General features: G+C 42.9%; 7 protein-coding genes across 15 annotated transcripts; 2 read left to right on the forward strand and 5 right to left on the reverse strand.

Annotated features, from left to right (window-relative positions):
* Positions 1-386: 386 nt before the first annotated feature.
* LOC131884302 (cofilin/actin-depolymerizing factor homolog) lies at positions 387-1,840 on the reverse strand. Of its 2 annotated transcripts, none has more exons than XM_059232031.1 (4): positions 1,546-1,840; positions 1,065-1,188; positions 730-980; positions 387-657 (listed from the first exon to the last, which is right to left on the reverse strand). In XM_059232031.1, the coding sequence occupies exons 1-4, from the start codon at positions 1,546-1,548 to the stop codon at positions 589-591; spliced, it is 447 nt and encodes a 148-aa protein (XP_059088014.1). In that variant the 5' UTR covers positions 1,549-1,840; the 3' UTR covers positions 387-588. The 2 variants fall into 2 exon arrangements, with proteins under 2 accessions (XP_059088014.1, XP_059088016.1); XM_059232033.1 differs by lacking the exon at positions 1,546-1,840 and adding an exon at positions 1,296-1,454.
* A 1,450-nt stretch (positions 1,841-3,290) lies between these two features.
* On the forward strand, positions 3,291-5,796 carry LOC131884301 (DNA primase large subunit-like). The gene is made up of 2 exons (XM_059232030.1): positions 3,291-3,484; positions 4,149-5,796. The coding sequence occupies exons 1-2, from the start codon at positions 3,392-3,394 to the stop codon at positions 5,724-5,726; spliced, it is 1,671 nt and encodes a 556-aa protein (XP_059088013.1). The 5' UTR covers positions 3,291-3,391; the 3' UTR covers positions 5,727-5,796.
* LOC131884300 (WD repeat-containing protein 91-like) lies at positions 5,668-10,802 on the reverse strand. 2 transcript variants are annotated; one of them, XM_059232029.1, is made up of 3 exons: positions 10,676-10,802; positions 8,393-8,626; positions 5,668-7,848 (listed from the first exon to the last, which is right to left on the reverse strand). In XM_059232029.1, exons 2-3 carry the CDS (start codon positions 8,578-8,580, stop codon positions 5,985-5,987), a joined length of 2,052 nt encoding a protein of 683 aa, XP_059088012.1. In that variant the 5' UTR covers positions 8,581-8,626; positions 10,676-10,802; the 3' UTR covers positions 5,668-5,984. The 2 variants fall into 2 exon arrangements, with proteins under 2 accessions (XP_059088012.1, XP_059088011.1); XM_059232028.1 differs by lacking the exon at positions 10,676-10,802 and having other exon boundaries at positions 8,393-8,686.
* A 3,812-nt stretch (positions 10,803-14,614) lies between these two features.
* LOC131884305 (transcription elongation factor 1 homolog) lies at positions 14,615-16,668 on the forward strand. Its single transcript, XM_059232036.1, has 2 exons — positions 14,615-15,020; positions 16,474-16,668. The coding sequence occupies exons 1-2, from the start codon at positions 14,847-14,849 to the stop codon at positions 16,549-16,551; spliced, it is 252 nt and encodes an 83-aa protein (XP_059088019.1). The 5' UTR covers positions 14,615-14,846; the 3' UTR covers positions 16,552-16,668.
* Positions 16,657-17,750, reverse strand: LOC131884304 (uncharacterized). Its single transcript, XM_059232035.1, has one exon. It carries the CDS (start codon positions 17,748-17,750, stop codon positions 16,707-16,709), a length of 1,044 nt encoding a protein of 347 aa, XP_059088018.1. The 3' UTR covers positions 16,657-16,706.
* On the reverse strand, positions 17,750-19,638 carry LOC131884303 (serine/threonine-protein phosphatase 4 regulatory subunit ppfr-4-like). Its single transcript, XM_059232034.1, has 2 exons — positions 19,252-19,638; positions 17,750-18,640 (listed from the first exon to the last, which is right to left on the reverse strand). Exons 1-2 carry the CDS (start codon positions 19,516-19,518, stop codon positions 17,843-17,845), a joined length of 1,065 nt encoding a protein of 354 aa, XP_059088017.1. The 5' UTR covers positions 19,519-19,638; the 3' UTR covers positions 17,750-17,842.
* Positions 19,639-21,053: 1,415 nt separating this feature from the next.
* Positions 21,054-26,791, reverse strand: LOC131883461 (reticulon-1-A-like). 7 transcript variants are annotated; one of them, XM_059230936.1, is made up of 4 exons: positions 26,618-26,791; positions 22,240-22,471; positions 21,923-22,149; positions 21,054-21,863 (listed from the first exon to the last, which is right to left on the reverse strand). In XM_059230936.1, the coding sequence occupies exons 1-4, from the start codon at positions 26,636-26,638 to the stop codon at positions 21,735-21,737; spliced, it is 609 nt and encodes a 202-aa protein (XP_059086919.1). In that variant the 5' UTR covers positions 26,639-26,791; the 3' UTR covers positions 21,054-21,734. The 7 variants fall into 7 exon arrangements, with proteins under 7 accessions (XP_059086919.1, XP_059086924.1, XP_059086920.1 ...); XM_059230941.1 differs by lacking the exon at positions 26,618-26,791 and adding an exon at positions 25,855-26,061; XM_059230937.1 differs by lacking the exon at positions 26,618-26,791 and adding an exon at positions 25,618-25,758.
* Between the last annotated feature and the right edge of the window lie 691 nt (positions 26,792-27,482).

Raw genomic sequence — 27,482 nt, forward strand, 5'->3', positions numbered from 1 at the left:
ACTCGTTTTGATGGTGCTTAGTTGTGTGAAAATTATTGTTAAATCGAGACAGTGAACGAGGAAATGTGATTTTGCTTACTGAGAAAGTTGATTTAGTTAGCTAAATGCCAGAGCAATTTTTCAATAGTGGAGCATGTTCAGCATAGTAATCTAAACATGGGATGAAACAGCATGTTTTAAATTGTACCTAGAATTCAGGCCTGCGTTAAAAGTTTTATTCAAATGAGATTTAGTAGTGATAAACTTCATCAAAATAGATCAGTTCAAGGCGAGTAATCGACTGCAAGATTTCAACGACTCCCCAGTTATGTTCGTATAAAAGTGTTGAGGGCTCATTGGCTATTTCCTGCAAGCAACTTGTTGCATCACTCCATCTCTCAATGAAATGGGCTTGAAGAGTATTAATTTATTCAACAATTCTTTTCTTCTTCCAACAGAGATAGATACAAAAACCGAAAATAGGTTAGGCAAGATGATGTCGAGCCTCCGTCACACCCGGTTTGATCGTCGGCAAAGAGCCCGGATGGCTGTGGAGGTTGAATGACATGATGGAAGATCACTTTGAAGGAGGGGGGATTGGTTTCCATTTCATACTCGATCCGTCGATCGCAATTTAGCTTCGATTTCCTCTTGGGATGCCTCAGCTTCGTCCGTGGCCTACACAATACAAAACGAATCATTGACCACCTTAAGAGTCTTAAACTCGGGCCAAAAGATTGCAATCCTGACCTGAATGTATTTTTGCACCCCAACTAAGCACTTCTTGAGGGCATCAAAACTGGAGGAATACAACATTTTCTTCTTGATCCTGGCCGTATCCGGACACCATGACATGAGTAGAAGTTTCTCTTTCTTGGTCTTTTCTGTGGTGCCCTCACATTGATGGGCGTACTCGAAATCGAACAGTCCATAACGGCAATCCTCCGGACCACACGCCATCAAATCCGTCAGGAATTCGTCGTAAGTGGCATCACGCCCGCCTTAAAGGTCAAGAGGAAGGTCGATCGATTCCCGACAAATGTTTCAGTTCAGAATTCATAATACCAATCTCCATGGTTCCTTACCGGTCTTTTCAACCGAGATGGCCTTCTCCTCCTTGATGAAGAAGATCACATACCGATAAGTCTTCTTCTTTTTCACCTCGTCGAACTTTAGTTTGACCTCTTCCGAGACTTTCACACCAGAAGCCTAGAACCGAAATCAACCTCATCAGTTGAGACCATGCCAAAAAACATTCATAAAAAAACTAAAAACTATCCAATATAAACCTTGAGAACCCTCAAAAGATTCCTTACCATGTTGCACGGCTCACACCCAACTTTTCAATGGGACTGGAGCTTCTAAGTTAAAAATAGCCTGGCTCGTTCTCGTTCGATCTCAACGCATTTGATGACTGCTAACCCGACCAAGATTAGGGCGTTCAACCCGGGCAATGTGCCAGCAAAAATCGCCTCTTGTGCCCTAGAAAGCCGGCTGATCTCTGGCCGGTCTTTTGAGACCCAATCCCTATGACAATATTGCCCCCTTCCCCCATAATATACTCACCATAATTCGGCGTTAGTAAGAAATTGAAAATGGCAAAATTGGGTCCGACTGAAGGGCTGAATGAAGGATGGAGGATGACTATTTGAATTTGACTCTCTTGGGCGATGGGAGAGCAGGTTGGAGGAAGGCCGACAGGATCGAAGGTGTGCCACTTAGGTTAGTTCCCCCCCTCTTATTCCCGTTCCATCCATCCCTGCTCGTAGCCGACAGACACCCCTGCACACATACATACATTGACTGGGGGAACAATCATCGAACAAGCCCATCTGTCATGGTTAGGGCTGCTTCAAGTTTGCAATTTAAAATGCATTTTAAATTGAAATACAAATTGAAATACAGCCGGCATGGCATAAAAATTGCGCATTTGTGTTCATCTTATTTTGCAGTCTTGAATAAATTAAAATGGAGCTAGACATGACGTTTAGCAAAACTCTTTCTCTAGAAGCACTATATTCTACAGAATAGCCATGGCAGGGCTTTTTTATTTCAAACAATGTCAGGCAAATGAGCAGGAAACTGCAGGAGTTTTCACACATTGAGCAGAGTTAACTTGCGTCACAATGAAATTTTACAAATAGTAAATCCCGCAATACACCACAGCTTTGGTGGCTGTAAACTACATCAACTACTCTAAGGTAACGGGTAAATTTTCCACAGGAGCGTAGATCAATATAACTTCTCGTTGATATTTTGGTCATGTACTGAAAAGCCCAAAAAGTCAATTGATCGCAGAGTGTTGTTTGGGAATCATAAAATTCACAATCTTAACAGGTTAAGGTAAGAGCTAGGTATTGAAGTCTTTCTGGATTAGATTTCAACCAATAAAAAGCAAGAATTCCGAAATTGACAAAAGTATAAAAAAATTGAGACATGCATTGTTTAAATAATTTCAAATCATTTCCAAGAAAAGGAACACTCCCTATGGAAAATTTACCTTCACTGCCAAATCGCAATAGAAACCCGCAAATAATAGTAAAAATGCAAAATAATCAGAAGAAGTGAAGAAAAAATGCATTTGTATATTTTGAGCAACCCTAGTCCTAAGTTCAGGGTGAGCTTCAAATACCCCATTGGGGAATGACCTTTATCATGTACGATTTTAATGCAATTCATGCACCTATATAATGTATTTGATTTCCAGTTACCATCTAATGTATGCAATGGGAGCGATAAGCACGTCCCTAAACATGGACCTTGCATGTGGCTCAACCAAACGTGAGGATGAGCCGGATTTGGTTTCAGATCAATGGTCACGCTGACGCTTATTTTTGGCAATGGGCCCATTTTCTATCCGAGTTGTTCAAACACTGAAAGGCGATGACTTTCTCATGGTGGGAGGGGATGTGAGTTGGGGGGCTCTGCCGGCTTTTCGTTTCGTTTTTCGGCCGGCCGGTCCAGTCTTAGCTGAATCAGATCATGGGAAGGTTCTAGGGTCGACTTTGTTAACATTTGGGATTTCCAGGTGTGTCCAAACATGGCCATGGTGGATCACGAGAAATGTGACCATGAGTAACAGCCATTAGGATAGCGACATTTCGTGTTCCCACGAAATGGATCAGAGTAGAATCCATGACTGTCTTCTCCTTGGTATATGTGTCACCAGGGTCTAATGAGGATTGGATGGATCTCGGACACACACACACTTATACAACATTCTCGTCAAAGCATGACAACTCTAAAGATCATCTATTCATATCTCATAACAAGTCATAATCATTTTCTAATTCTCATGGTTCGTTCCTTTCTCGTTTGTTGATGTTGTGACTAAAACTTGAAGCGCGAAACACTTTGTTTCAGTGACAGAATTGTAGGGTTGCTCAGTGCCATCCTCAATTAGCCCAGAAACATGAATTTTGGCACCGCCCACCGAAAGCCCGCCCAGGGTGGAAAGCGCGCCCTCGGACTCAATTCGGAAAGAAGTCATTTAGGCGTTCGACAGGTGATTGATTTACTGATCGATTTTCACCATATTCGACTAAATGCAAAGAGTTATGATTTATATCTTGAAGTATCTCAGACACAATCCAGTTGGCAAGATAGAGAGATGTGGTTGTTATTTTCCGATTAAGTGGTGGTCTTAAATTTGTATGCTTGTCATGCTTATCGGATCAATACGCAGCTAAAATCATGTTCGGATATAGATCTGATGCATTAATTACAAGATTAGGTCCCAGCATCTATTTCCTATTGAGGGACACATGCAGTCCATCTTGATGTGGAAAATGTCAAATGTTTCAAGATTTAAATTTGTTTTGATTTGTTGTGTAACATTGTCTAATTTTGGGCTTATTTAGTACAAAAATACCTTTTGATATCCTCCATCATGAAGAGAAGATCAGAAGATTAAATATCAGCCGGTAGGTGTAGTTTGATGCCCTTGAGACTTCTATGGGCAAATTTTGTCACCTTAGACCTTAGACCTTTTGATCAGCCTGAATATGTTTGCGTAGTAGATACCGAATATGTTCAATGACAATTGATGAAAATTTCGACAAACAAGCGTAGGATATGTTTCATGGAAAATGATAAGCGTATGATCAATCATACCTTCTATTGAATCTTGAGCCTGGATTGTTTCATGTCTTGATGACGTCTTATTTTAGCGTGAAGCGGAAGATCTCTTGCGGGTTTACCCCGTTCCCCTTCAGTTCTACGACCAATCTCCCGAATGCGAGGTCAGACTCCATCAATTCGAGCAATTGGCCCAGGATAGATTTGCCCTCTTGAAGCAGGTGGAGCGGCTCATGAGCGCCTCTGACGCCTACAAGAACCTCAATCTAACGGCCCACGCCCTCGAAAAAGAGCTCAAAGGTGATTTGGCGGGTTACCGAGGGAGCGAATTGCGGGACAACTCTTCGGATCATACCAATCGTTCGCAACAAATCCATCTTGTGCGTCAAGAACAAGAAGCGCAAGCTCAACGAGTGGCTCGGAATCGAACCAATGACCACTTGTCTCACTTTATCCTGAGACTGGTATTGTGCCAGACGGAAGAAGAGCGACGATGGATGATTCAACAGGAAGTGGATCTGTTCAGACTCCGCTGCGAAATCATTTTCAAATCCACGGATAGTGGGTCGGCCTTGGACGACTTTTTGGCCCACAATGATCTCGTTTACCCGGAAGTGTTGAGCGAGGAACTCGATGAGAACGACTTGCGCCAACGCTTGACTCAATCCTCAGTGGGCGCTCACGATGGGTCCATTCATTACAAGGTCCCGTTTACTGAAGCCCTCGATCTGGTCCGACATCGAAAATGCTACGTTCAAAATGGATGGTGCTACGTGCTGAAGGAAGAGATTGTGAGCTTGCTCGCCCATCTCTTCAAGACTATTCTCCAGCACGGATTGATCAGCACTAACAAACTCATCGGTCAACTGAGTGAAGATCAACGGATCCGGGATCTCATTCACAAGGTCAAGGTCGACGATGGGAAGAGTGGAGATTTCACCAACACAGATGGGACGGAGAAGATCACGCCCGAGATGGTCAAAAGTTTGGCTGAACGTCACTTTCCTTTGTGTATGAAGTCCATGCAGATGACTTTGAACTCCACCCATCACTTGAAGTACAACGGCCGATTGCAGTATGGATTGTTCCTCAAAGGGGCAGGATTGTCCATGGAGGACGCCATCAAGTTTTTCCGGAGCGAATTCACCAAAGCACATGTCGATCCGGACAAGTTTGACAAGGAATACTCTTACGGCATCCGTTATAACTACGGGAAAGAGGGCAAAAAGGTCAATTTCTCGCCTTGGAGTTGCATGAGAATCATCATGGGCAATGTCAGTCCCGGTGAGAATCATGGATGTCCATATCGGCACAATGATGAGGCGAGTTTGAAAGCGTTACTCATGAAGTGTGGCCTGGAAGGCTCTCATTTGAATGATATCTTGGCAGAGGCCAAAGCTGGGCACTTTCAAAAAGCTTGCGGTCGTCATTACCAAGCCACGCATAGTGGAATTGAGTTGTCAACAGGGTTGACCAATCATCCTAACCAGTTTTATATGGAGAGCCTCAAAGGTGCCAAACCTGTTGGAGGCTCGAAGATGGCCAATATTAAGACCGAGCACGCCTCTCTGTTTCTGGATAATCAGCCCAAAACCGAAGGAGACAAGAAAATGGAGAGCGAACTCATCAGTCAATCCCTTATGGATGACTCTGAGGTCGTGGATATCTGAATGTATTATCTTTTCTGGTAAATTCGACAACGATTGTTCAAAACAATGATTTTTTTTTTGGTTCAGCTTAGCCACTCGTTCAAATACTTTTTTCTACTGCGAATCAAAAGCAAAAAAAAAACTAATCAATTAGTTTCAGAATAATTTACGTTGTATGGGGGTTGGGCCGCTTTCCGGTCGGGATATTAAACAGCATCTTTGATAGGTAATTCAAGTGTGTATATCTAAAAGTGATGTGCATAGAGAGTGAAATGTTCGCTATTGACTCAATAGAGTGGAAATGGTGATTTGCCCGGCCGAAGAGGCCGTTATGCATGGCCCGCAATCGTTAATTGCAGACCAATCTGTGCAAGCCGCATTGTTTCTCAATCCCTTCAATCCTAGAACTTTGGTCATCTCATCCGTATTGAACTCGTAGATGATCCCACCGTTACTAGAGCACGTTAACACGTGTGTTCCATCGCCCGCTAAGGCGAATTGATTATTCCACACGCCTTGCCTTTTGATCGATCCATAATACGGATCATCCAATTGATGATCGAAGCACTTCTGACCCGTCTGGTACAGACTCCATCCCGAGAATCGACCATCCTGACTCAAAGCAAAGATTTTGGTTTCATCCAAGGACAATGAGGAACTGGAAATGGGCTGATCGTGCACCATCCAAGAGGCGATGCAATCCTGCTTGCGTAGATCAAAGATCCGAATTTTTCCATCAATCCCCGACGTGATCAGCATTTGGGAGTTATGATTGAACGAGCAGGACGTGACCTCACAAATGGGTGTGCTGTCAGAGAGCTCATACAACAAGGTCATTGTTTTGAGGTCATACACCGTGAGTAGCTCGGCCGACGCGTTACTGGCAGCTAGGGCGCAGATATTCGAGTTCGGACTACACGCCAACACACGAATGGTTCGTTGGTCTTCGAAGTGGATCTCGTTCTGGGTTTTCCGTTCGACTTGATCGCAAAACCGAACGGTTCCATTTCGAGTCCCGTACAAGAAGTGTCGATCCGAAGTGGGGACCCAATCCAGGGCTGTCACCGCACTTTGGGCAATGAAAGTGGACTGGGTGATCGGATTGGGGGTCGGGGTCCAAATCTTGATCACCCCGTCTATGTCTGAACTGGCGATCAACGCCCCCGTGCTTGAGAAGCGGCAGTGCGTAATCTCGGACTGATGCTCCAGGTACTCCTCTTGACTGAGCAAAAGGTACGCTATGGAATCCTGAGGGGCGGGATAGGGCGAAGAGGATGGTTCGGATAAAGGCGGGGCGGGGGACTTGGCCAAATTCGGGGTTGAACTCGCGGAGGGGAGTGCGTTCAAGGAGGTTTGCGATAATCGTTTCACAGGGGCGTGACTGACCCGCGACTTGGACGAGGATCTGGGCTTACTCTGTTTCAGCGAAGTGGAACTACTGCTCGTGCCCAATTGGCTCGATGGCTTAGCCGTTCTTCGCTCGGACGCGGAAACCACCGAACTATTAGCGCTTGTGCCCGTGATGTTCCGCAAAAAGCTCTTCAAAGTGTTGCTCGTCACATCGGCGGGCGCACTTTCTGGAGCTATAATGAAGAAATCATCCATGACATCCTCGGGTGGCTGAATATCCGGCACACTCGGCGGTCGTTCGCGGTGATCTCGAATCCGCATTTCCCGCAATTTCCGCCGCAAAGCCTCGTTCTCCTCTTGGAGCGTCTGAATTTTGCTCTGCGAGGTGCGGAAATCCGCCAATTTGGGCGGGGGTAAGCAGGCGTAGATGAGGGCCAACAAGTTGAACAAGGACAGCAATAAGGTGTCCTGCCAATGACGCGAAAAGAAAGGTGCGAAGGTGGGATGGGTCTCCGGATTGGTCAGAAAAGGCAAGACGAACCAATCCTTCCATTCACTTTGACTCTGCAATTCGGCACTCATGACCTCAAAGAAGGTCCGAACCTTTTCGGGATGTTTGGTCTGCACGCAATGGACGACGAAGAGCTTGAAGAGGCCGGTCTCGAGTTTGCTCACGGCTTGGGCTTCCTTATGTTCAAGTCGGGAAAAGAGCCGAGTTTGCAAATGAGCCCAAAGCTCACGAAGTCCGGACAAGTCATGACTGCCCATCAACGACAGAATATGGTCGATAATCCTGAAAGATAAAAAGAATTAAATTTTGGTTATGATGTGTATGAGGGGACTGGATCGACTTAGGTTGACAGAACTCGGCCGCAGTTCCATTCTTTATGAGCTATTTATGAGCTATGAGCAGACAGACTAGCATCAGCTTCATTTCTTGACGAGTGATGCCTAGTTTTGGGCTGGATTTTTTCAAAATCTGTTCCCAATGGTACCAGCTATTTCCTCCTCATAAAGATGACCTGAGGAAAACTCACATATTTTGCAATATTAGACATTCTCATCACCCGGACACCTTGACTAAAAGAGTGTTTCAACTTGTTATAGAAAATAGCCCGCCCTAAACATATACCTAACACATCAATCTCAAAACATTTCTAGCATATTTGTTGAGATAGTAATTCATATCAAAATATGAGTAAAGACGTTATTCTCCATCAATTATTTGGCCGTCCTAAATCTATTGAAGTATAAGCAAGTAGTATCTGTGGCTCCCAAAACGGAGCACGGAGGCAAAAGTTGAGGGTCCCATGGGACATGGGATGGACTGCACTTACTTGTCGGGTCGGAATCCTTTCTCTTTGTCGACTTTGATCTCTTGGTCGAGCATCTTTAAGGTGGGCATGAACCCACGAAACAGTAAATAATCCCGGACAAGTTCGTCCAAGGCGTGCCACGACGAACGACCCGCCCACGGACCCGACGACGGGCCCGATCCACTCAAGCTCCCCAAGGGTAGGTTCATGCTGAGGCCAAGGAGTCCACGGACTGTTCAAATGAGCCAGAACATCCTGCATTCAATAACATATGAAGAAAACTAAACTTCAGAAAAGTGGAGTGTACAAACAGGGTGGCCAGAATGTAAAGGACCTGGAAGGCCAGAAAATGATCGATTGTAGGTCAGACAAGAAATCTATTAGGGCAGAAATGAGGTTTTCAGACTATGTGGTTTTTCATAGAGGACGGATTTGTTAGGCATGTTTTAAGCCACATAATATCATTTACAGATTGCTCAAATAACATAAAAAGTTGAGAAATAGGAAAAACATGTAAAAGTGAAAATGTGTCCCTGTAGAGAATTGGTGGCAAAGCCAAATCGGCACACAAAGTCCTGTGGCTTCTTATACATATTTTTCAATCAGTAAATTAAGAGTGACCTGTACAAGAACAAGTCACTGCTCATCAAGATATTAAATAGTTGGCATTGCGGATCACATTCCTAGTTTCAATGTGAAAAAGTATTGGAAGATAATAGCAACCATCTTGTGGGGCTCAAACATACTTCAATTTAGTTATCATTATCTGTATCTTCAAGACTGAATTAGGAAGTATTCGTTCTCTTTCACTTTGACTTAAAAATGCCATGTCTACCACAATCTTTGTTAAGCTTGTGCATTGAGTGAGTGAATAGCAGCAAGAGTACTGATCAAGAGTCGAGAGTCGAGAGTGTTTCCAAACTATTTGACAGAAAACAACTAGCTATAATGCGTGTGGCTCTTCTTTCTCTTTTATTTTTTGTTGAACTTTTAAGTCTTGTTTTCCTTATCATGCATAGGAGTGCACTAGCCTGTTTTTTGCTCCTCTCTCCTCTTTTCTTGTGTGGCTACCCTGACTCGATAAGTAAACACGTTAGTAGTTCCAACACGCTCAACTCACTACACTTGAATGAAGAAAAGTCCTATTTTTCTAGAAAAAATATGCATCAGCCTTCTCTAAGGAAAGCAGGAGCTTATAACTTTATTAACTTATTTAATAATTTGCTTTCATTTCATCAATTTATAGGACGGATGAGAAAGAGGCACATGAAATGGAAAGTAAACTCAAACATATTTTTAAATTGAAATTGTAAGCGGAAACAGGATCTTTTTTGCAAGTATTGATTATCAATGCTCTATATTAGGGCTTTAATCAATATTGAATATATATCAATGCCTGATGGTACTGTTCCTCAGTTTTGTAACAATAGCAGATATTTTCGTGGCTTATCCCCTTGACGGCTTGACCGCTTTGCCTTATGCCTCAACCAATCTGAGTTGATAATTTCGGTCGACGCAGAATTTAATTGGTTCTTGGAAGGGGTTAAGCGGATAAGCAGTGAAGCGGATAAGCCATGAAAATAGCAGCTTATAACTACAATGCCAAGTGTGAAAATTATAATTGTCATTCAAATGATGAATCCATAGGGTAGCTATATATTATTCAAAGACGAAAATATGCAGTATTTGGACATCTAGCAAGGGCTGGTAAGTTGGTAACAGCAAACAAACTTGCCTGCCAATGCCAGTGATGCAAAATTGGCGTTTCAAACTGGTTTTAATGAAGCTGACCTTTCCTCATATGATAATGTGAAATATGACAATGTGAAGCCTCAAGCTTGAATCACTGACACTGGTACCAGCAAATAAACGAACCTGCCAGTGCTCACCTAAACGTCCCCATATGATTATCAAAAAAAAGTGATGATCTGATGATGGTCTGTGAAATCAGCAGAACCCTAATTTCAACAGGCCAAGTGTAGGAATTAGAATGTGAAGATTAAGATCAATCCTAATTTTGTGGGGATAGTTTGGTTCTCTTATTGTTCATTTTACTGGTCACCACGCAGCTTTTGTGCCTAAATTCTATTGTAGACAATTAAAGTCATGAGCACTATAATGAGTTTTCAAATTTGTTGGAAAACATTTGGTAGCCACGGAAAGACTCGAAGTTGAATCAATTTTAGTTTAAAAAAAAAAAAACTACATGCCTTCAAATTTGATGCAGACAAAATGTGCCTTTAACGACTAATCATGGCAGACTGGTGATAATGATTTTAGTTATTTGCAACAAAATTTGTTTACCTTATGAAGCTACTGAGTGCCCAGGGGTAAGAGCACTGACCAGGTAGGCGCAAGTTGCTATGCTAGTAAACAAGACTCCTCCTTTTCTAGTAGAAAAAATATTCTGTGTTAGACAACTAAAGTTACGGGTACTGAATTTGGGCACAGCGATGCCCGATTGGCAACATGCTTGTTGTTGCCCTTGTGGATCGTCAGAGTGACGAAAATCGAAGTCAAAACGGTTCCCGAAAAAACTCAAGAAGGAATTTCGAAAAAAATAGACAAAGGCAATCGAATTTTTCACTCTAGAAATTCTGTTTTTGAAAGTTGATGGTGAGAATTACCATGCCTCTTATTCATCTCTATGTTAATGTAACATCTCATTTCTTAATATTAACTCTTTATTGCGAGAAGCAAGTCTCATTGGATATACATTTCTTTAAACAAGCTTTCATGATACATGAAGATGATACAGTTTTTATCGTTGTCATTTGTTGGAGATTGGGGGCCCGTTCTGAGCTCAAGGGTCGCCGTTCGAGGCGAATATCTACTAGATACGTTGGGTTTGGGTGGGGAGGAGACCTGGGATCGAACCCATGAACCCGAGTTCAACTCGGTCACGCATTGGTCAACTGCGCTACAACTCATCTCAACCATCTAATGAATTAGGCTTCTCAAATTAGGCCTGCCTGATCTAACCAGCACTTGAATCCTGTAAATGCATTTTTCACAAACATGCCCATAGAATGACACAAGTGTCTCACTTTTTCCACAAAAATACTATTGATTGAGATTTTTCAAAGAAAATAAATTAAAAATAATCGCAAAAAGGTCATTTGGCCCCCAAACAGCTAAAGCAAGTTAAATTTACTTGAACTGCTCCTATCTGCCTTTCTGATCCCTAATCATTCCAATCAGAAAGGGAAAAATCAAGCAAACATGATGGGATTGGCACATTGGCTGGGGAAACATGTTTTAAACGTTAGATCTACTCCCATAGGACTCGTGAATTGAATAAACAACTGGTCTCAAATTGTGACATTTTGTTTATTGTTTATTGTATAGCCACCCATAACTCATAACATAATTGATCAAAGTCTCTATGGCAGCAATGTTCTTGACTGCCTGGGGATTGGGCATTGGATGTTTCCCTCCATGGCTGTCAATATCTTCGGGACCCTCTTTAAATACCCTATGAAGAGCAAACACTCTTGAACAACTAAGGGATGCCTCGTCAAAGCCTTTTATTTGAAGATTGTGAGCCTCGGAGGGTGATTTCCTGGCCAAGGCATAAACCTTGATAAGTTCCCGCTTGTCTCCACGTTCCAAACGTGCAGGGGCTGCTCAAGGTGGATAACTTTGTCAATGTTTAGCTGAACAATGATCATGCAGATGAATAAGATTTGTAAACAAGATTTGTTCACTACTTTTTGAAATTTGGCACCAAATGCTGGAAAACAAATCATTTGACTTGGTTTCAAATCTAGAAAGTCAGTTCTGTTCTGTCTTGAACGCCCCTCGTAGTTTCTTTAATTAATTAATTCAAAAAAATCAAAAATGACCACTTTGCGAACATTCACTTCAATTTCTTAACTATTTTCCAAATCTTCAATATCTTTTAGGATGCTAACAAAGTACTCGTATGAAACATTTTACCTTTTTTCTGCATTAAATGTTTTCAGATATTTCACATCCAAAACTGAGATCTTTTGCTTGTCTGAACTAATGATTGTTCAAAGTTTGTGAGCATGCCACAAAAAGTTTTGACGGAAAAACGGTAAAAGAAATTTTCAAGCTTATAGAGCTTCCTAAGTGGAAACTTGTGTTTTTAGTCATGGAAGTTGGTACAGTTGGGAAATTTGGTGCAAATTACTCAATCAAGCTAAAGGAAGGCTTCGCTCTGAATCAGGCCTTTCAGTTCAATGGAATTTGAATGAGGAGGCTTGAAGTAACGGCATTCCTTGTAACGCATTACTTTTTGAGTAACGCCACCGGTAACGCCTTACTTTTCTAAAAAAAGTAACAGTAACGGAAACAGAACGGGTTTTTAGCCTTCCCGTTACCGTTACTTTCTTCTCTACTTAATGAGCGATTTTTTATAAGATTCCCTCTCTAATGCATTGACTTTCTTGCCTCTGATGTATCAAATAAATAATCGCAGAAATCATTTCTTTTACGTCACATTTACTAACCGTTAAAAAATCCCATACGCGTTTTTTCGCAATTTTAGTTCCTCTTTTTCGGCAAAAGTAACTGGTAACGGTAATACGTTACTTTTTCTAAAAGATATTGGTAACGGTAACGCGCTTCTTTTTGTAAAAAGTAACAGTAATGGTAATGTGTTACTTTTATTCGGTTATGGTTCAAGACCTGAATATATACAATAAAGCAAGGATACAATATTTAGAAATAACAAGAAGAAGCTTCAAGTTTCTTGAGTTGTGAAGAGTGAAACAGAAAATGAAAGCCCACTCTGGAGCTTGAAAGAAGGAACAAAGCACTAAAGATTTTTCGGCTTTTGGGTACATTTACATAGTTTTGAAATGTAGTGGGATTACAGTTTCTTTTTTCGAAAAAAGGAATGAATTGCTGTAATTTCGTTACTTGTGATTCAAATATTTTGGACAAAAACAATTGGCTCAGGCATGAGGCCAGTATAGGGGATGTCAAGTAAAGGAAATTCAAGGAAAAATGTGGTCCGGCACCCCGATTTTGGGCATTTTATGGAGAGAGAACAAAGACAAACATCACAGTCAACTCGCACCATTCGCCCATTGAATTTTCATTAATCGAGTGATTTTAAGCGAGTTGTGTTACATAACCCTACTATATGAGCATGTTTGGTGTGAATCAGTGAAAGCACTATCAAATTGGCTCAATACCACAACGCTAATTGCCCATACAAGCATGTAAAATGGAATAAAATGTTAAAATCCACTGCATGCACAGTGCGGTTTGGCTGGGCATGTTGTCTTTGATTTTACTCCATGGAATAACGTCGGTTGTCCATGAACGCTTTTACTTGACTAGCCCTATTCTTTCTGACATTTTGACCAGTTTGCTAACATTTATTTTGGCATGGCTGCTCTCTCTCTCTCCTCTTCTGTTGAGGTTGACTTCAAAACTCAAACGGACTTTCCGAGTCGGATTTTGGTACTTTAGTTGCGTGATTACAAAAACGTGGCATTATCTAGGATGGGGGGTTTGGATTGGTTTTGACGCACACCCTGGCAGTTTTCATGAACTTTGTTACTTTCAATATAACAAGACCAAGCTAAACCAGCCACAGGCTAAAAGGAACCGAGGGGTCAATAACTCGTTCCATGGTTAAGGACAAGTTATTTGGTTTGAAGCTGAAGACAACATGTTCTGTTTCATACATGTGTACACACACTACAGCCATACAATAAAGCCCTGTGGACATATGAAAAATGTTCCCAATGCAAAGGTCTTTAGGTATGTTTGCTCATGTAGCAATGATCAATGATTTTTGATAAGTTACAACACTATTCTAAGTTTGTGAAGAGGCATTCTTATCTGCAATCACAGCAACACCAGATTCAAACTAGGTAACTTTAAATAGAAATATTAGAAAGTGGCTCAACAACTGGCATGTGAAACGTTTGAAGTACGTTAAAGGGTGCCTGAAGGGTAACTAAAGCCGTATTTGACACGTAGAATCAGAGAATATTATGTAAATGCGTTTGGTTTGGATCTGGGGCCCAGGTAAACTCATTGTTTTGGAAAGGAATTAAAATAAAATTGCTACGGTTCAATCCATTCCTATCTAAACAAAAACGAGACGTATGTACGGCAAGGGTAAAAAAGTCCATGATCTTCTATGGATGAATCATGGTGTTGCACGTTGAGGATGGCAGTGATGATTCTGTAACGCAACGCTCCAAATTGATAATCACGCAACTAAAGTACCAAAATCCGACTCTGAAAGTCCGTTTGACTTCAAAACAACAACAAAAGACAAAGCGGGCTTCCCATCTCTTAGTTATTGGCTCGGTTTTCCTCTGGTTTTCCTCTGGTCTATCCTACCCCATCCATCTATTCTCTCATCCTTAGAAAGGCTGTCTGGATTGACTCAATTCCGTCCTCACTCGACCATTAATTTTCGTACCCTTGGAATCTATTCTGGGTTGTTTGGCATTTGTATTGCTGCGGTTATTATTATTCGTTGATCATGGGTCGACGTAAATCGAAGAGGACAGCCGGTCCCAAACGGAAAAACTTGGAGGCCTTGGACGTGCTCTTCAATTGTCCATTCTGCAACCACGAACGGTCGTGTGAGGTCAAAATGGAGAAGACAAAAAACACGGGACGCATTCAGTGCAACATCTGTCTCGAAGACTTTCAAGTGAGTGAAGAAAATTTCGCCCGGAGTACCAAATATGGCTCGCCTTGTGGATTCATTGAATACGACCCGTTTACAGTTGGACCCCATTTTGGGTGCCGAACCCACTAACCGGTTCAATTCAAACGTGTCACCCGAAAAAGTGGCAGACCAGGGCGAAGCAGAATGAGGGCATTTTCAGTTCAAAGCTTAAAGACCAGGAAAGCCATTGTGGACGTTGCTTGTAATAGAGGTTTTCAAGATAGTTTCATCACTGCTAGGAAGCTAGTACCATCTACCGTTCAAAAAAATATTTTCTTGCAGAGTAGCTGGTTCAGACAATTGGTCAAGCTTCTAACGAAATTGGTAGATCTTACTATTCAGCGTGGTCGGGATTACGCTTATTCGCCAATGATGTCATTTCAAAAGGAATAAATTATGCCAAAAGGCAAGTTGGCTTTACAAAAATGAGAGAGCACTGCGTTTGTTGAGCTTGCCCAGCTGCCTGTACACATTGGATCTGGAGCTGAAATGTTATAAAACTCCCAGCCTGACAGTTGAAATTGCAGGCCTAAATCACTGATAAATTATAAATTATTGATACCATTGATTGTATTTTCCTAGTTCAAGCCATGCCAACATTACGAGAATTCAGCTTCAGGTGCAAATAGACAAACTGCAGACAATGCGTTCAGAGAGGCAACCAAACCATTCAGACCTAGCACTTCAACTCTCTCCAGTTTTTCAAAGCAAACTTGCACTGCAGACTTCCATTTGCAACTCAGAATATTACTTCCGGAGAAAGATCCATTTCTTTCATAAATGCGTCAATGGTGGAGGTCTAATGTTGAAGCAAGTGGAAATCGGTCATAGCTTAGCCCTCCTTGACATTCATTGAAATTAGTGCCAAGTTCGTCCGCAATTGTGCAAATTTGATGACGCCAAGTTGAAAACGTTTATGTGGCCCAAGGAGCCAATTCATTTGCTTTAGAAATCCCAATGAATCTTGGGTGATTCATAGGGCCCAGGAAAATGTAGAAAAGCACATATATTTGCTTGCTTGCCTTAATTCAATTCATTTGATACTGAATGATGCTTCTTTTACTTATGATCTATCCACTTATTTTTTGAAGTTCCAATTGAGCGGAAATGCATTTCTCTTCTGCCTGACAATTTGATCATGTACGTGAGAACAAGAAAAATATCAAGCATGTGTTTGATAATGGCGCCATTCAGAAAAAAAATCTAGCCATGAAATGCAGACAAACTCAAATATATAAACATATGGGCGTTAAGGCAAGCTCAAGTACTAGCACCAAACGTACCTAACAGTGTCAGTGATGCAAATTTCGCGCTTCAAAGAAGTTTTAATAAAGCTGACCTTTCTTCATATTACGAAACCCGTCCACAATCCATAGTTCCCTCGAAATCCGTGCATCATTACAGAACGCGTTCATTTTTATTCGTTTCATTCCAGGCCACTATCAACGTACTCTCCGAACCTATTGACGTGTATAACGAGTGGATAGACGCATGCGAAGCCGCCAATCAATGATGCAAAATCCATTCCCATTTTCATCTCCCCTTTTCAAAGAGCCCCCGATGCTCCAGATGCCATCGATTCCTTACAGGGGCTTCATATCAATGTATTCATTAAAAATGTGACCAAAGACACAGTGGTCTTGCCTAGTATTTCCCATTTCTCAAGCTTCAATCAAAGTCACCTTCAAATCGCCACAAGCCCAAATCTTGCGCAAAGGCTCGCAATCCGTCGATTTCGGATTCGGTCACAGGCCGGTTGATCTCTTCATAGGTTGTAAACCCTGTTCGAGCTCGCGTTTCTCCCTTTCCCACGCTAAAAGTGGGTCGATATTGTTCCATGAGATGCACAAAAGCATCTTTGGACACACTGTCGCTCACAAATTTCAAGATCGCCTTTGCTTCCTCCTCATGGTTGGGCATGACGAGATGTCGAATGAGAACGCCCTTTTGAGCCAAACCTTGGCTGTTAAACACGAGATCCCCTACTTGTCGTTGCATTTCCAAAATGGCTTGACGTGCTACTTCAGGATAATCGCGAGCTTTGCACAGTCGTTGGCTGGTTTCCGGACTCCAGAACTTGAAATCCGGCAAGTAGATATCGACCAACCCGTCCATGAGTTTCAATGACTTCTGACTGTCGTAAGAGCTTGTGTTGTAGATAATGGGCACCTTGAGACCACCGTCGACCGCCAAAGCAATCGCTTCGACCACTTGCGGAGCCACATGTTCGGGAGTGACAAAGTTGATGTTGTGGCATTTGGTCTCATTCTGGAGTTTCAACATTAGATCCGCAATCTCGTCGGGCTTGAGCTCCCAGCCTTGTTTCTTTTGGGATATATCCCAGTTCTGACAAAACACACAACGCAAGTTGCAAAGGCCAAAGAAAATAGTACCCGAACCATTCCACCCTTGAAGGACGGATTCCTCGCCAAAGTGAGGAAAAGCCGAACTAACTACAGCATGTCGTCCAGTGTTGCAGGCTCCTCTGACATCTTTTAGACGATTCACTCGGCAATCTCGAGGACAAGCACGACAATTTTCGAGCTCTTCGCGAGCCTCTTCCACCTTGGCCTGCATGAGGCCTTTTCGACAAGTTTCTAAAGCAACGGGTTCATAATCTTCAACCAGAAAAGGCGGGGCCAAATGAAGGACTCGCCTGTGGCCCTGAATCAGAGCCACCGAGTTGAACAAGTGACGACCGACCATTTCCATCTGAAACAGATATGGCCGTTCGTTCAGTGGTTATCTACGAGCACTAGTTTAAGGGCATGAACGTATATTTCAAGTTTCAAGCTCAGCCAGGGTCAGCCTTTGTTGTAACGATTGCCTTCACCCCGTTTGTGTTCATCTTTATAATCGTCCATATAACGCTTCCGCGCCAGTTCTTCGGGGTCATCCTGTTCTTCTTTTTCCTCTTTGACGCGTTCTTCTTCCTCCTCTTCAGCCTTGATATCAGCATTGGTTTTGTCTTGAAGACTGTTTTGTTGCTTCTTGACCTCTTTGGGATCCGGGAACCATCCATCGCGCACGCGTTGTTCGTAGAACTCCTCAATACTAAAAATGGGCACGTTCTTATAACCCAATCCGAAGACTTCTTTTTGCACGGCATCGCGAGTGATGATCACGGGTTTCAATGGACGTGACGGCGGGCCTAGGGTCTTAGGGTCAGGGGCTTGGCCTTGCCTCACCTTCTCCATATGTACAAGGATAGGCTTTTCCATGTCAAAGGATGCCAGTTCGTCCAATGCGTTCAGAGCGAAGGACGTGAGCGTTTTGAGATGGAACTCGCGTAGGACGTCGTCATCTATGGAGCCTTCTTGCGCCTGAACTAAAGGTCTGAGGTCCTTGATGCGCGCTTCTAACGTTTTGAGGGTCTTAAATCGTTGGATTTTGGCCACACGCTCGCGTTCCATCTTGGCCAAGTCTGGTTTGCCGGGTGCAGACTCCGGCGTCTCTTCATCCGATGGATCTTGCGCAATTTCAGGGACCTTGAGATCGGGCATAACGTCGTAATCGCGGATGCGCTCCAAGAAATCTCGGTAATAGATCTCGGCGATGCGAATCGTCTCTGTCCGGGGTGTCGTCGGATCAAACACTTTGGACTGCAATGAAGCGTTTCTATCATTGTAGGGATATTGTTTCGTTTCAATAATAATGCATCGGATTGGATAAAAAACCATCAATTTAGTGTTCTCAATTGCATGGCCACGGACTTTCGGAAAAAATGGACAATGAACGGCCTGCTTCCTTTTCATACTTTTACAAGAAGTAAAAAAATGCGCGTAGCTATTCAAATCAAGCCAATTTCCTCAGGATTGAATATAGAGCATTTCGCTCCAAAGTGGTATCAATCAAAACTAATGTCCCTGATAGAGAAGAGTCCGAAATTGAAAAATGATATGACTTCGCTGATCTCTCCTGAGTTTGCTAAGCAGATTTTCGACCAGTTAATTAAGGAGCTTGATCTTTTGATCGTATGGCATGTCCAATCTGAATAGGATGAATGGTCCAGCCGATAAGAAATATTCTCTGGCGTTCCAGAGTCCATATCCCGAGAAGTGGGTCACCCGTTTCATGAACCATTTGCTCCATGTTCAATCTGAACCTTGAAGGGCGAGCCCATCTCTTCCCAGCTTTTATCTTTCAACCCAGAGATACTGAACAACCATCGGGAAGAAAAATCAAAACTGCCCGGCAACGCCCTTGATCTCACCTGGAGCTGAGCGAGTAGGGCGGGTAAAAGCATGAGCGGCAAGTGGGGCGTGGCCATTTCGTGGACCCGCTCGTTGCGTGAGAAGATATCTAAGATGGAGACGGCTCGCGTGGCGTCTTCCAACATGAGAATCGTGGTCTTGACCCGCGTCTGAAAGGCATCCGTGCGAAAGTCTTCGGACGAGTCCATCAACGACTCGTAGGCCTTCAAAGCCTGGTCGAACAAGGCCGATAACGTGTCTTCACTCCAATCATGACATTCGGCCATGATGAAATGGAAAGATCGATCTGCGCGAGGGATGGGACAGATTAGACCGGATTATGTTGCTTGACCGACTGACTGATGACTGATTTCAACTTGGATTCGATTAAGCTTGAACCACTGGAATAAGGGTCGGGGACGATGGTGTCGACAAAGTCCAACTCCGAATTGAGTTAGTACACCGGGTTCTTCTTCAAATGCGACTGGACGTTTGTGGCGACAACGCTCAATTGCCATTTTCAGCTCAATCGAATGGGAGATTGAAAATTGTCCTCTCTAAAAGCTCACTAGAAAACTCCAGCAGAGAGCCAGCTCTCTTTGAGGTAATTGATTTTTGCAAGTGGAAAGTTATTATACAGCCATTCAATTGAGCGGAATATAAAAAAAGTATTTGGATTAATCTAGAGTGAATTTGATGGGCAGAAAAGGCATCGACTAGAGCCAACGATGTCTTCCTCAACTCCAGCCTTCTTATCCATTTTCCAGTGGTTCTTAGTTTGATCTGTAGATCTCGGTTCTCAGCTGATTTACACATTGCATCACAACATTGGCAGCAGTGTCGCCAGTCACAGGATCCTATTCTTAGTCATGCATTAAAATTCAGATAAAGGAACCTTCATTATATAACGAACAAGGTCCTCATACCCACATTGTACGAATAACCAAACTCTGCGTTTTTTGGTGGACTATGATACAGTATTAGTGACTGATGTCTTCAAAACTTCAATGCGTGCAATTGGCAAGATTGATCCCTAAACATACTGTACTTTATTATTGACTGAAGAAATATGCTTTTTTGCTCTTCGTTTTTTCCAACTACTGGAAATGTCAGACAACTCAAGCAGTGCCTTAATTAAGCCTTGGAAGGATACTTAACATCATATATTTTTGCTGGATTGTTTGAGGAGAAAAGCGCGGATTTATAGAGAAAAGCCTATGCCATTGAAGAAATCTAAGTTTCTTTTTTTTTATTGCTTTATTCGAAAAGTGGCCATTGTTATGACTCTAGCTATGACCAAGAGCAGGCCGACTCAGTGGGAAGTTCGTTCACAGATCAGATTTCTAGAAGTTCGTACCCCACCATTGATTTGGATGACTTTTAATTACATTCCGTGGGCTGATTAAAAAGCCGTAAAGTAAGCAAAAGGACGAACATAGGTTTTGATTGGTTGGTGGTTTCTTTTTCAAACTTGTAAGACAAACACTATGACAAACTTTATACTTAAAGGATGACCAGATTTGTCAACTCTAACTTTAGGTGAATCAGACAAATAAAAAGAATTGATGCAGTTCAAAAAATATCCTAAGAAATATAATTCGCAATGAGATCAAATTATATTGAAGAAGCCATTAAAGTTCACTATTGGCATTGTATTAGAGTTCGCTGCTTTTCAGTGAGAAGCATTGGACGTGGCTTTACGACAATGCCTTAATCAAAAAGACAAGCATGTAGCAGACAAAATATTTAGGACCGTGCTTGTGAATATTTGCGATCAGTTTTCTTGTCGATCTTAAGGAGATCAATAAATAACTACTGAAGACAAGTTTGGCGGTTTTTTTAATTCCTTTTTGGTTTTGTCTTGTTCGAGTACAAATATCACGCTCATGAACTTTTGGGTGGTACACTAGTACATGTAATAATAAAATCGGTGATTATTCATAATTAAGGTGGGTTAGATGATTTCGAGCTTTTACATTCAAACACACGCTCACTTGAATTCGAAAGACAAAAATCCACACGCACACACTCGCATACACGAAGCTTGGGAAAGTAGTGGCTTTTCTTGATGGCGGTGATGGTGATAACAATGATGATATTGATGATGGTAATAATGAATACGATGCTAGACGTGCATGTCATTTTGGCCAATGTAAAACACGAGCGACAGTGCGTGGTGTTTACAACCGTAGACGACCTGGATTCAAGGCATTGAAATTGGCGCCTTTCCAAAAAGAAATCGTAGATGAAAAAAAGGGTAGAGGGTAGTTCGAAAATGGCGGACACTATTGTTGTCTGGAAGAGGTTAAGTTCAGTGGTTTCATGAGTAATTTCAGAGAGAGCAGGAAAACAATGCCCGTCATTGGAAAATCTGGCTAAAAGGATGATTCTTCGATTTCTTTTCTAGTTCATTCGCTGGTGTAATAGAAAACGACTTGAGACAAAACAATTCCCAGGAGAAAGGGAACCTATAGTTTTGGAGTAAGCAGAACCGGCCCCAGATTTATTCCTCCTTCTTAGCCTCGGCTGCTTTCTTGGGCATGAATCCACCCACTTTGCTTTGGAGCTCATCCAATTGAACCTTAACTTTCTCCAGGATGGGATCAATGGCAGCCTTATTATTCAAATACACCTGAAACAATCCATTGATTACTGACACCGCCAGACTCATTCAAAAGCAGCATGACTCACCTTAGGCACAGTGAAAAGCGCCACCCAGGCAAGGATAACTAAGGTCATGGCATTGAACCAATTGCCAATGTAGGTGAGAAACCACAAGGACAGACCAAACTTGACCGAATCCAGCATGTTCTCCACCAAGACCAAACGACGGATCTCGGTCACGGCCGTGTTCAGCTTGTCGCCCATACACGAAGCCACACTGTTTACCTTATCTTGAGAAATGGAGGTGTCCACGCCTAAAATCAAAATCAATCGAATCAATCAATTCAAAGCCTTATTATTGCATCCCAAAAAGCAGGTTGGAACTTGGAAGAAGGCGCTCTTACTCGAGTACTTCTGGATGGGATCTTCAACGTTCTTCTTCAAGAGATTGTTCATGACATAGACGTAAAGCTTGAGACCCACCATGGTGCCGAGGATGAAGAGGCCAGAATAGGCCACCACACTCACGGTGGAGTAGTAGCAAGTGGAGATGAGGGTGATCAGGATGACGCCAAAGACGGGACCCGACACCAGGGGGTCTTTCCATAGATAGATGTCCTCAAAACCCATGATGAACTGGAAGAAAAAGCACCAAGGTACCCGTGATGAGTCGATGCTGATGAAATGACAATCAAAAGTATGGCAACGTGATTCCAACAAGTGTTAGTCACCAACACTTGTTACCACTTAGATTTCACCACGTTGGACCCCCAAGTCTCCGAGATCTTGCCCCTCGCTTCTATGAAGTTATTCTATTGTATATTCAAATAATACCCAATCGCGTTACCGATATAAGACCCATAATGACCAAGAGCTTCACTGTTCACTTCCAGTTTCTAAGGTTTCAGCTTTGAATTTAATTGGCTCTTGATGAGCCCTCCCACCCTGTGTCTGAAATTGGGCGAAAGTCGGCGGTGGTGGGTAGGCTTGTTCGGGGCTATAATTCAACTGTCAATTGACACACCCTGATGGAGAGGCGAGGCTGCGAGGCTTGGTGTCCCTGCATGGCAAGCGTACGATTGACTCCACAAGGCATCAGCGTCCTTCTGTGGATCCACTGACATTACAGTACTAGCCAACAACGCACCCAAAGGTCCTCTTTTCACCTCCTTCTTGCGCAGTGCGCAAACCCTCAAGACAGAGGGAGAGCAGCCTCGTTTTCTCGTTGAGACCCACGAAGGGGTAGGAAGGAGGCCGTGCCCACCTTTTTTGCTATTATTTCACTGAGATTTAGGAATGCTTACAAGAGCGGTCATATACATGAAAGTGAATTATGGGAACACCCCAGGCTGCTGCTTGATATGCATTGAAACAAGATGAAAGACGATAAATGAATCAAGTAAATGATTCGTAATAATAATCAGGGGTTATTACACTGTGCCTCCAAATGGTTGTCTATGGTTTAAACTAGCATGACTTTTCGTGTACTTCCTTTTCGAAACTGGTGCAATTAGTGTGTGCAAAGTGGAACAAATCATTTTTTTTGATACAGAACAGGATCTGAATGTTATGTTACACTTTTTAAGGAACTGCATATTTTGATTTCCTCTTCGTGGCAGTGGGAAAAAAAACAATTCTAGGATAAACTTGCTTTAAGCCATGTTCTCAGCATTGAATTCCAGTTCTTCATAACCGGCTCTTGCTCATATCTAGATTTTTCTACAATGGTTCACAAGCGTATTGTCAACGACTTCTCCCATGGGATTGGTCGACGCCAAACCAACTACCAACATGACATTTGGAGAAAGCCAGTATATTTTCACAACATGAGGTATTAACACTCCTTCTGTCTGAGGATCACGTTATTTTTGCGTCAATCTTTGGATTCACCCCCCCTTCAAAATAAAAACGAAATCTTTACCTTCAGGCCCTCGGGTGAAGATGGAAAGGTTAAACCTAATAAGAGTAATTGAAGCACGAAACTTGGCCTAGAATGTAGATACACCAAAAAGGTGGATGCTATAGGAGGCGACGACTGGCTTCTTCAACTCAAATAGGCAGTCTGCCAAGAATCTCTTTGTACTGGTGAATCATCGAGTTCGGTTGAGCAGCCTTGTCGGTACGTGCAATGCAAAGTTACGAGGACTACTTGCTGTACATTGAAATTAAAACTAAAACAACAAGGGGTTGATCAAGTCGACGACCATATCCGGAAGTCGGTGGATATAGGAGCAATTATGTGTAACGCCATGTTGGTAATGCACTCATGTCCCGAATGATCGTTGGGGTCCAAAGATTTGAAGACGTCAATGGAACGGATTGAACAGCCGCATGAATATTTGAGGTTCGATCATTCACTCCCTGAATCCTAAGCAAACTACATAAATGAAGTAAATCCTTCCTCGAACACGGGATGAGTAAAATTTCACAAGTGAAGCTTATCGTCCCGAAGGCAGTCAGTCATATTTCAAACTTGATGAATCACTCTTTCTCGCTTAGCCGACGACTACCAAATTTTACTTCCAATTGTGAATGAATAAACTCACCACACTTTTGATGAGCAACAACTTATCGTTCACTGAAGAGCTTCCAACTGCGTTGTTATTGTCTTATTGTCGACATTTCCTTGTCTGGTGGAGAACCCGACGAAAAAAAATACTACCTCAACCGCGTCGGTTCAGTCCGGGAACCATCGGCACCACGGCAAGAGACAAAATTGGCCGGACCTGCCCAATGCTTGATCACGTCCATTCACCTAAGTTCAGTTGCCTTGCCTTTAAATGGCTCACAAAGCACATCATCAGCTGCAAGTAGGTAACAACCATCTATCGAACAGCTTTGTGGAGTCCTTGATCTCGCTATGATAGTTTAATGATGCTTCCTGATTCGAGATCATTTGACCAATTGGTACAGAGTGATCTGGAAGAGGTAATAACAATAGGGAAGATGCTCTTTAGAAGCATGTCAAACTCTACAACGGAACGACAGACAGGTAGAACTTTTCAATTCGGTCTTGAACACCTGTGCAATTCAGCATTGGCTACATGATCCAGCTTCATATTCCCCTCTGTTCAGACATGAAATCGCATGCCTCTCATAATTCAAAGAACATGCGAGTACTCACGAAGAAGGTCCAAACCCGAAAGATGCTTATTCCGACACAAAACAACCGCAAGTGATTCACTCAATTCACAGATTTTAGGATTTGGCAAACTGTTTCCTCGCCTTTTTCCGGTATCTGTAGTATCTGTACGTAGACTCAATCGAGAGCTCTTTCGTTTCCCCTTCGTCTTGCACCTCTACCTCCAACGCGACTTCAGCAACACTTCCTCGCCCGCAAGCAAGCTCATGAAAATTTCTTTGAACGGACGAACGGACAGACGGAGGTGACTCGTGTTATCCACGTCGAAGGTCTTCCAGCATCAGCGGGATTGAACCGACACACAGGCTACATGTGAACGAACAGAACACACATGGAAGCATGGAAGAACGAGTCTCTCGGTTCCCAGCATCATCAATATCATCCACCTACCGACAGAGCGACAGAACGGCAAAGCAACCGACCCACCGACCCACCGGACGTCTTGGCTGTTGTTGAGGGTGACACGATGCGATATCGGGCTGCTCAAAAGTGAATTCTTAAGGTGGCTCTGAGTCAGGGCGTTCATTTCTCAGGGTCAGGTGGCAATTAAATGGGTGGGGGGGATGGGGGAATGAGAGCGAATCCTTTCGCGTTTTGCACATTGGCTTCTAAATCAGATGAGGGTAAGGCCCCCCCTTACCTCTCGGATCCCCATGTTGAAAGAGGTTGGAAATTAATCCTCGGGACACACGGTGATTGTTACGTTCTATTAGGGAATCAGAATCAGCTTCTTCATACACGGACGGTACTATAATTCCTAGCTTTGGCCAAGGCCTCTTTCTCCGAACAACAGCCAACTAGTCAGCCTACCAATAGTTGGTCGGGGCCGATGGTAGACCCAACCACTCTGATACTCTGATGGGAACACACAGCCTACCTTGGTCCTTAGCTCTGGGCTCAGTGGCTCACTGCCTTCACTCTGAAACTTTGAGACCCTTGTGGATGGAACAAGCTTCTCCAAAGAGTGAGGGAAGAAAGCCAGCACGGGCGAAGAATTGCAAGTGCGCTTTCCAGGCCTCAAGGTTTCATGTGGCTTCTTGGGCCTTGATAGACTGGCCTTACATTCTTGGCAAGAGCTTGACAAGACTGGCTGCTGTACCGTACATCCGCCTCTTCGTGGCAGTGGGAAAAAAAACAATTCTAGGATAAACTTGCTTTAAGCCATGTTCTCAGCATTGAATTCCAGTTCTTCATAACCGGCTCTTNATGCCAGGATATTGGGGGAGGAATCAGAAATCGAGTCTTCACACCGTTCCATGTAGAAGATCAGGCCGTCAAGGCCACTTTAACCGAGTGATGTATAGCCAGGAGGGAGCTTGAACTTAGATTGGGATGGAATCATATTTGACGACATTTACAGCCACCAGTCCAAGGTCATAAATCAGGAGCCTTCAGGCTAATTTGTCCTTTTTCACGCCTTCATAGCCAAAATCCCCGGTGGTGAAATTTCCCTCAAGAAGATTGATGATGATAATGTGTACACCAATTAGTTGGCGGTCTTGATATCAATTTAAATTCAACCATCGAACATGAATTGAATATCATTTTCTTGTTAAAGATGATATTGAATGCCACCCAAACCGCATTGAGTCGGCTAAAACATGTTTCTGCCAGTGCAAAGTTCACCAATTCAGTCTTACCTCTTTTATGAAGGAAGCCATAGCTGACAATATGGATTAGGATGGGTTGATACGAATCCAAGAAACCAATAAGTAACTAACGATGGCAGCCCCGACCAAAAGGGTTTAAAATACGAACTTCTATCACTCGACAATCCTGAGATGAGATTCGTTATCAGTGTTTGAATTTTCGGATGCAGTCAGATCAGCTGAATTCCAGGGCATGAAAACAGCTCGACCAGGGCCAGAATCCGATTGGAAACGCGGATCCCAGCCATCGTGGATTGATGGATCGGGAAAAATATCCCCGAAAAATAACCGTGGCCCTATGCTTAGTACCCTCTACTATAGCTTATTGATCCCTTTAGCCTTTAGTTCGTCCATTTTTCCCCATTCCTGAATGATCTGGCCGAGAAATTGGAAGGATTTCGGCAGTCTGGGCTAGAGAGATCAGTCCGCCCTTGACGTTGGATTTGAGGTTGGACAGAGCGATAGAGAACGAGTGAAGTCTCTATAAACGGTAATCCGAGAATAATTTTCCACAGCCGACACAGTTTTCATTAATCTGACAGCTTGCCTTGGAGTCAATTAGGTGTTTGTCAAGGATCATAGTAGTATTGACGCATCTTATTCGGGAAAGAGCAAGTAGAGGAGTGAGACCATTTGATTTGGCATTGGTTTGATCTAGGTTCCATGATTCCTACCACAAATAAATTGGCAGTATTAAATGACACAAAGGGAGATAGAGCCACCTTATTTGGAATTTTCTCTAACAAGCAGGCTACTGTTTTGTGGCAGAGGCCATTATTTCCCATGAATACTATCTTGAGCTGCCCAAACCAAAGGATCACAATAGATTGGCTTGTTTAAAACAGCATGCATGTTT

The sequence above is a fragment of the Tigriopus californicus genome, chromosome 7 (assembly GCF_007210705.1).
Source record: "Tigriopus californicus strain San Diego chromosome 7, Tcal_SD_v2.1, whole genome shotgun sequence".
Classification (NCBI taxonomy): Eukaryota; Metazoa; Arthropoda; class Copepoda; order Harpacticoida; family Harpacticidae; genus Tigriopus; species Tigriopus californicus.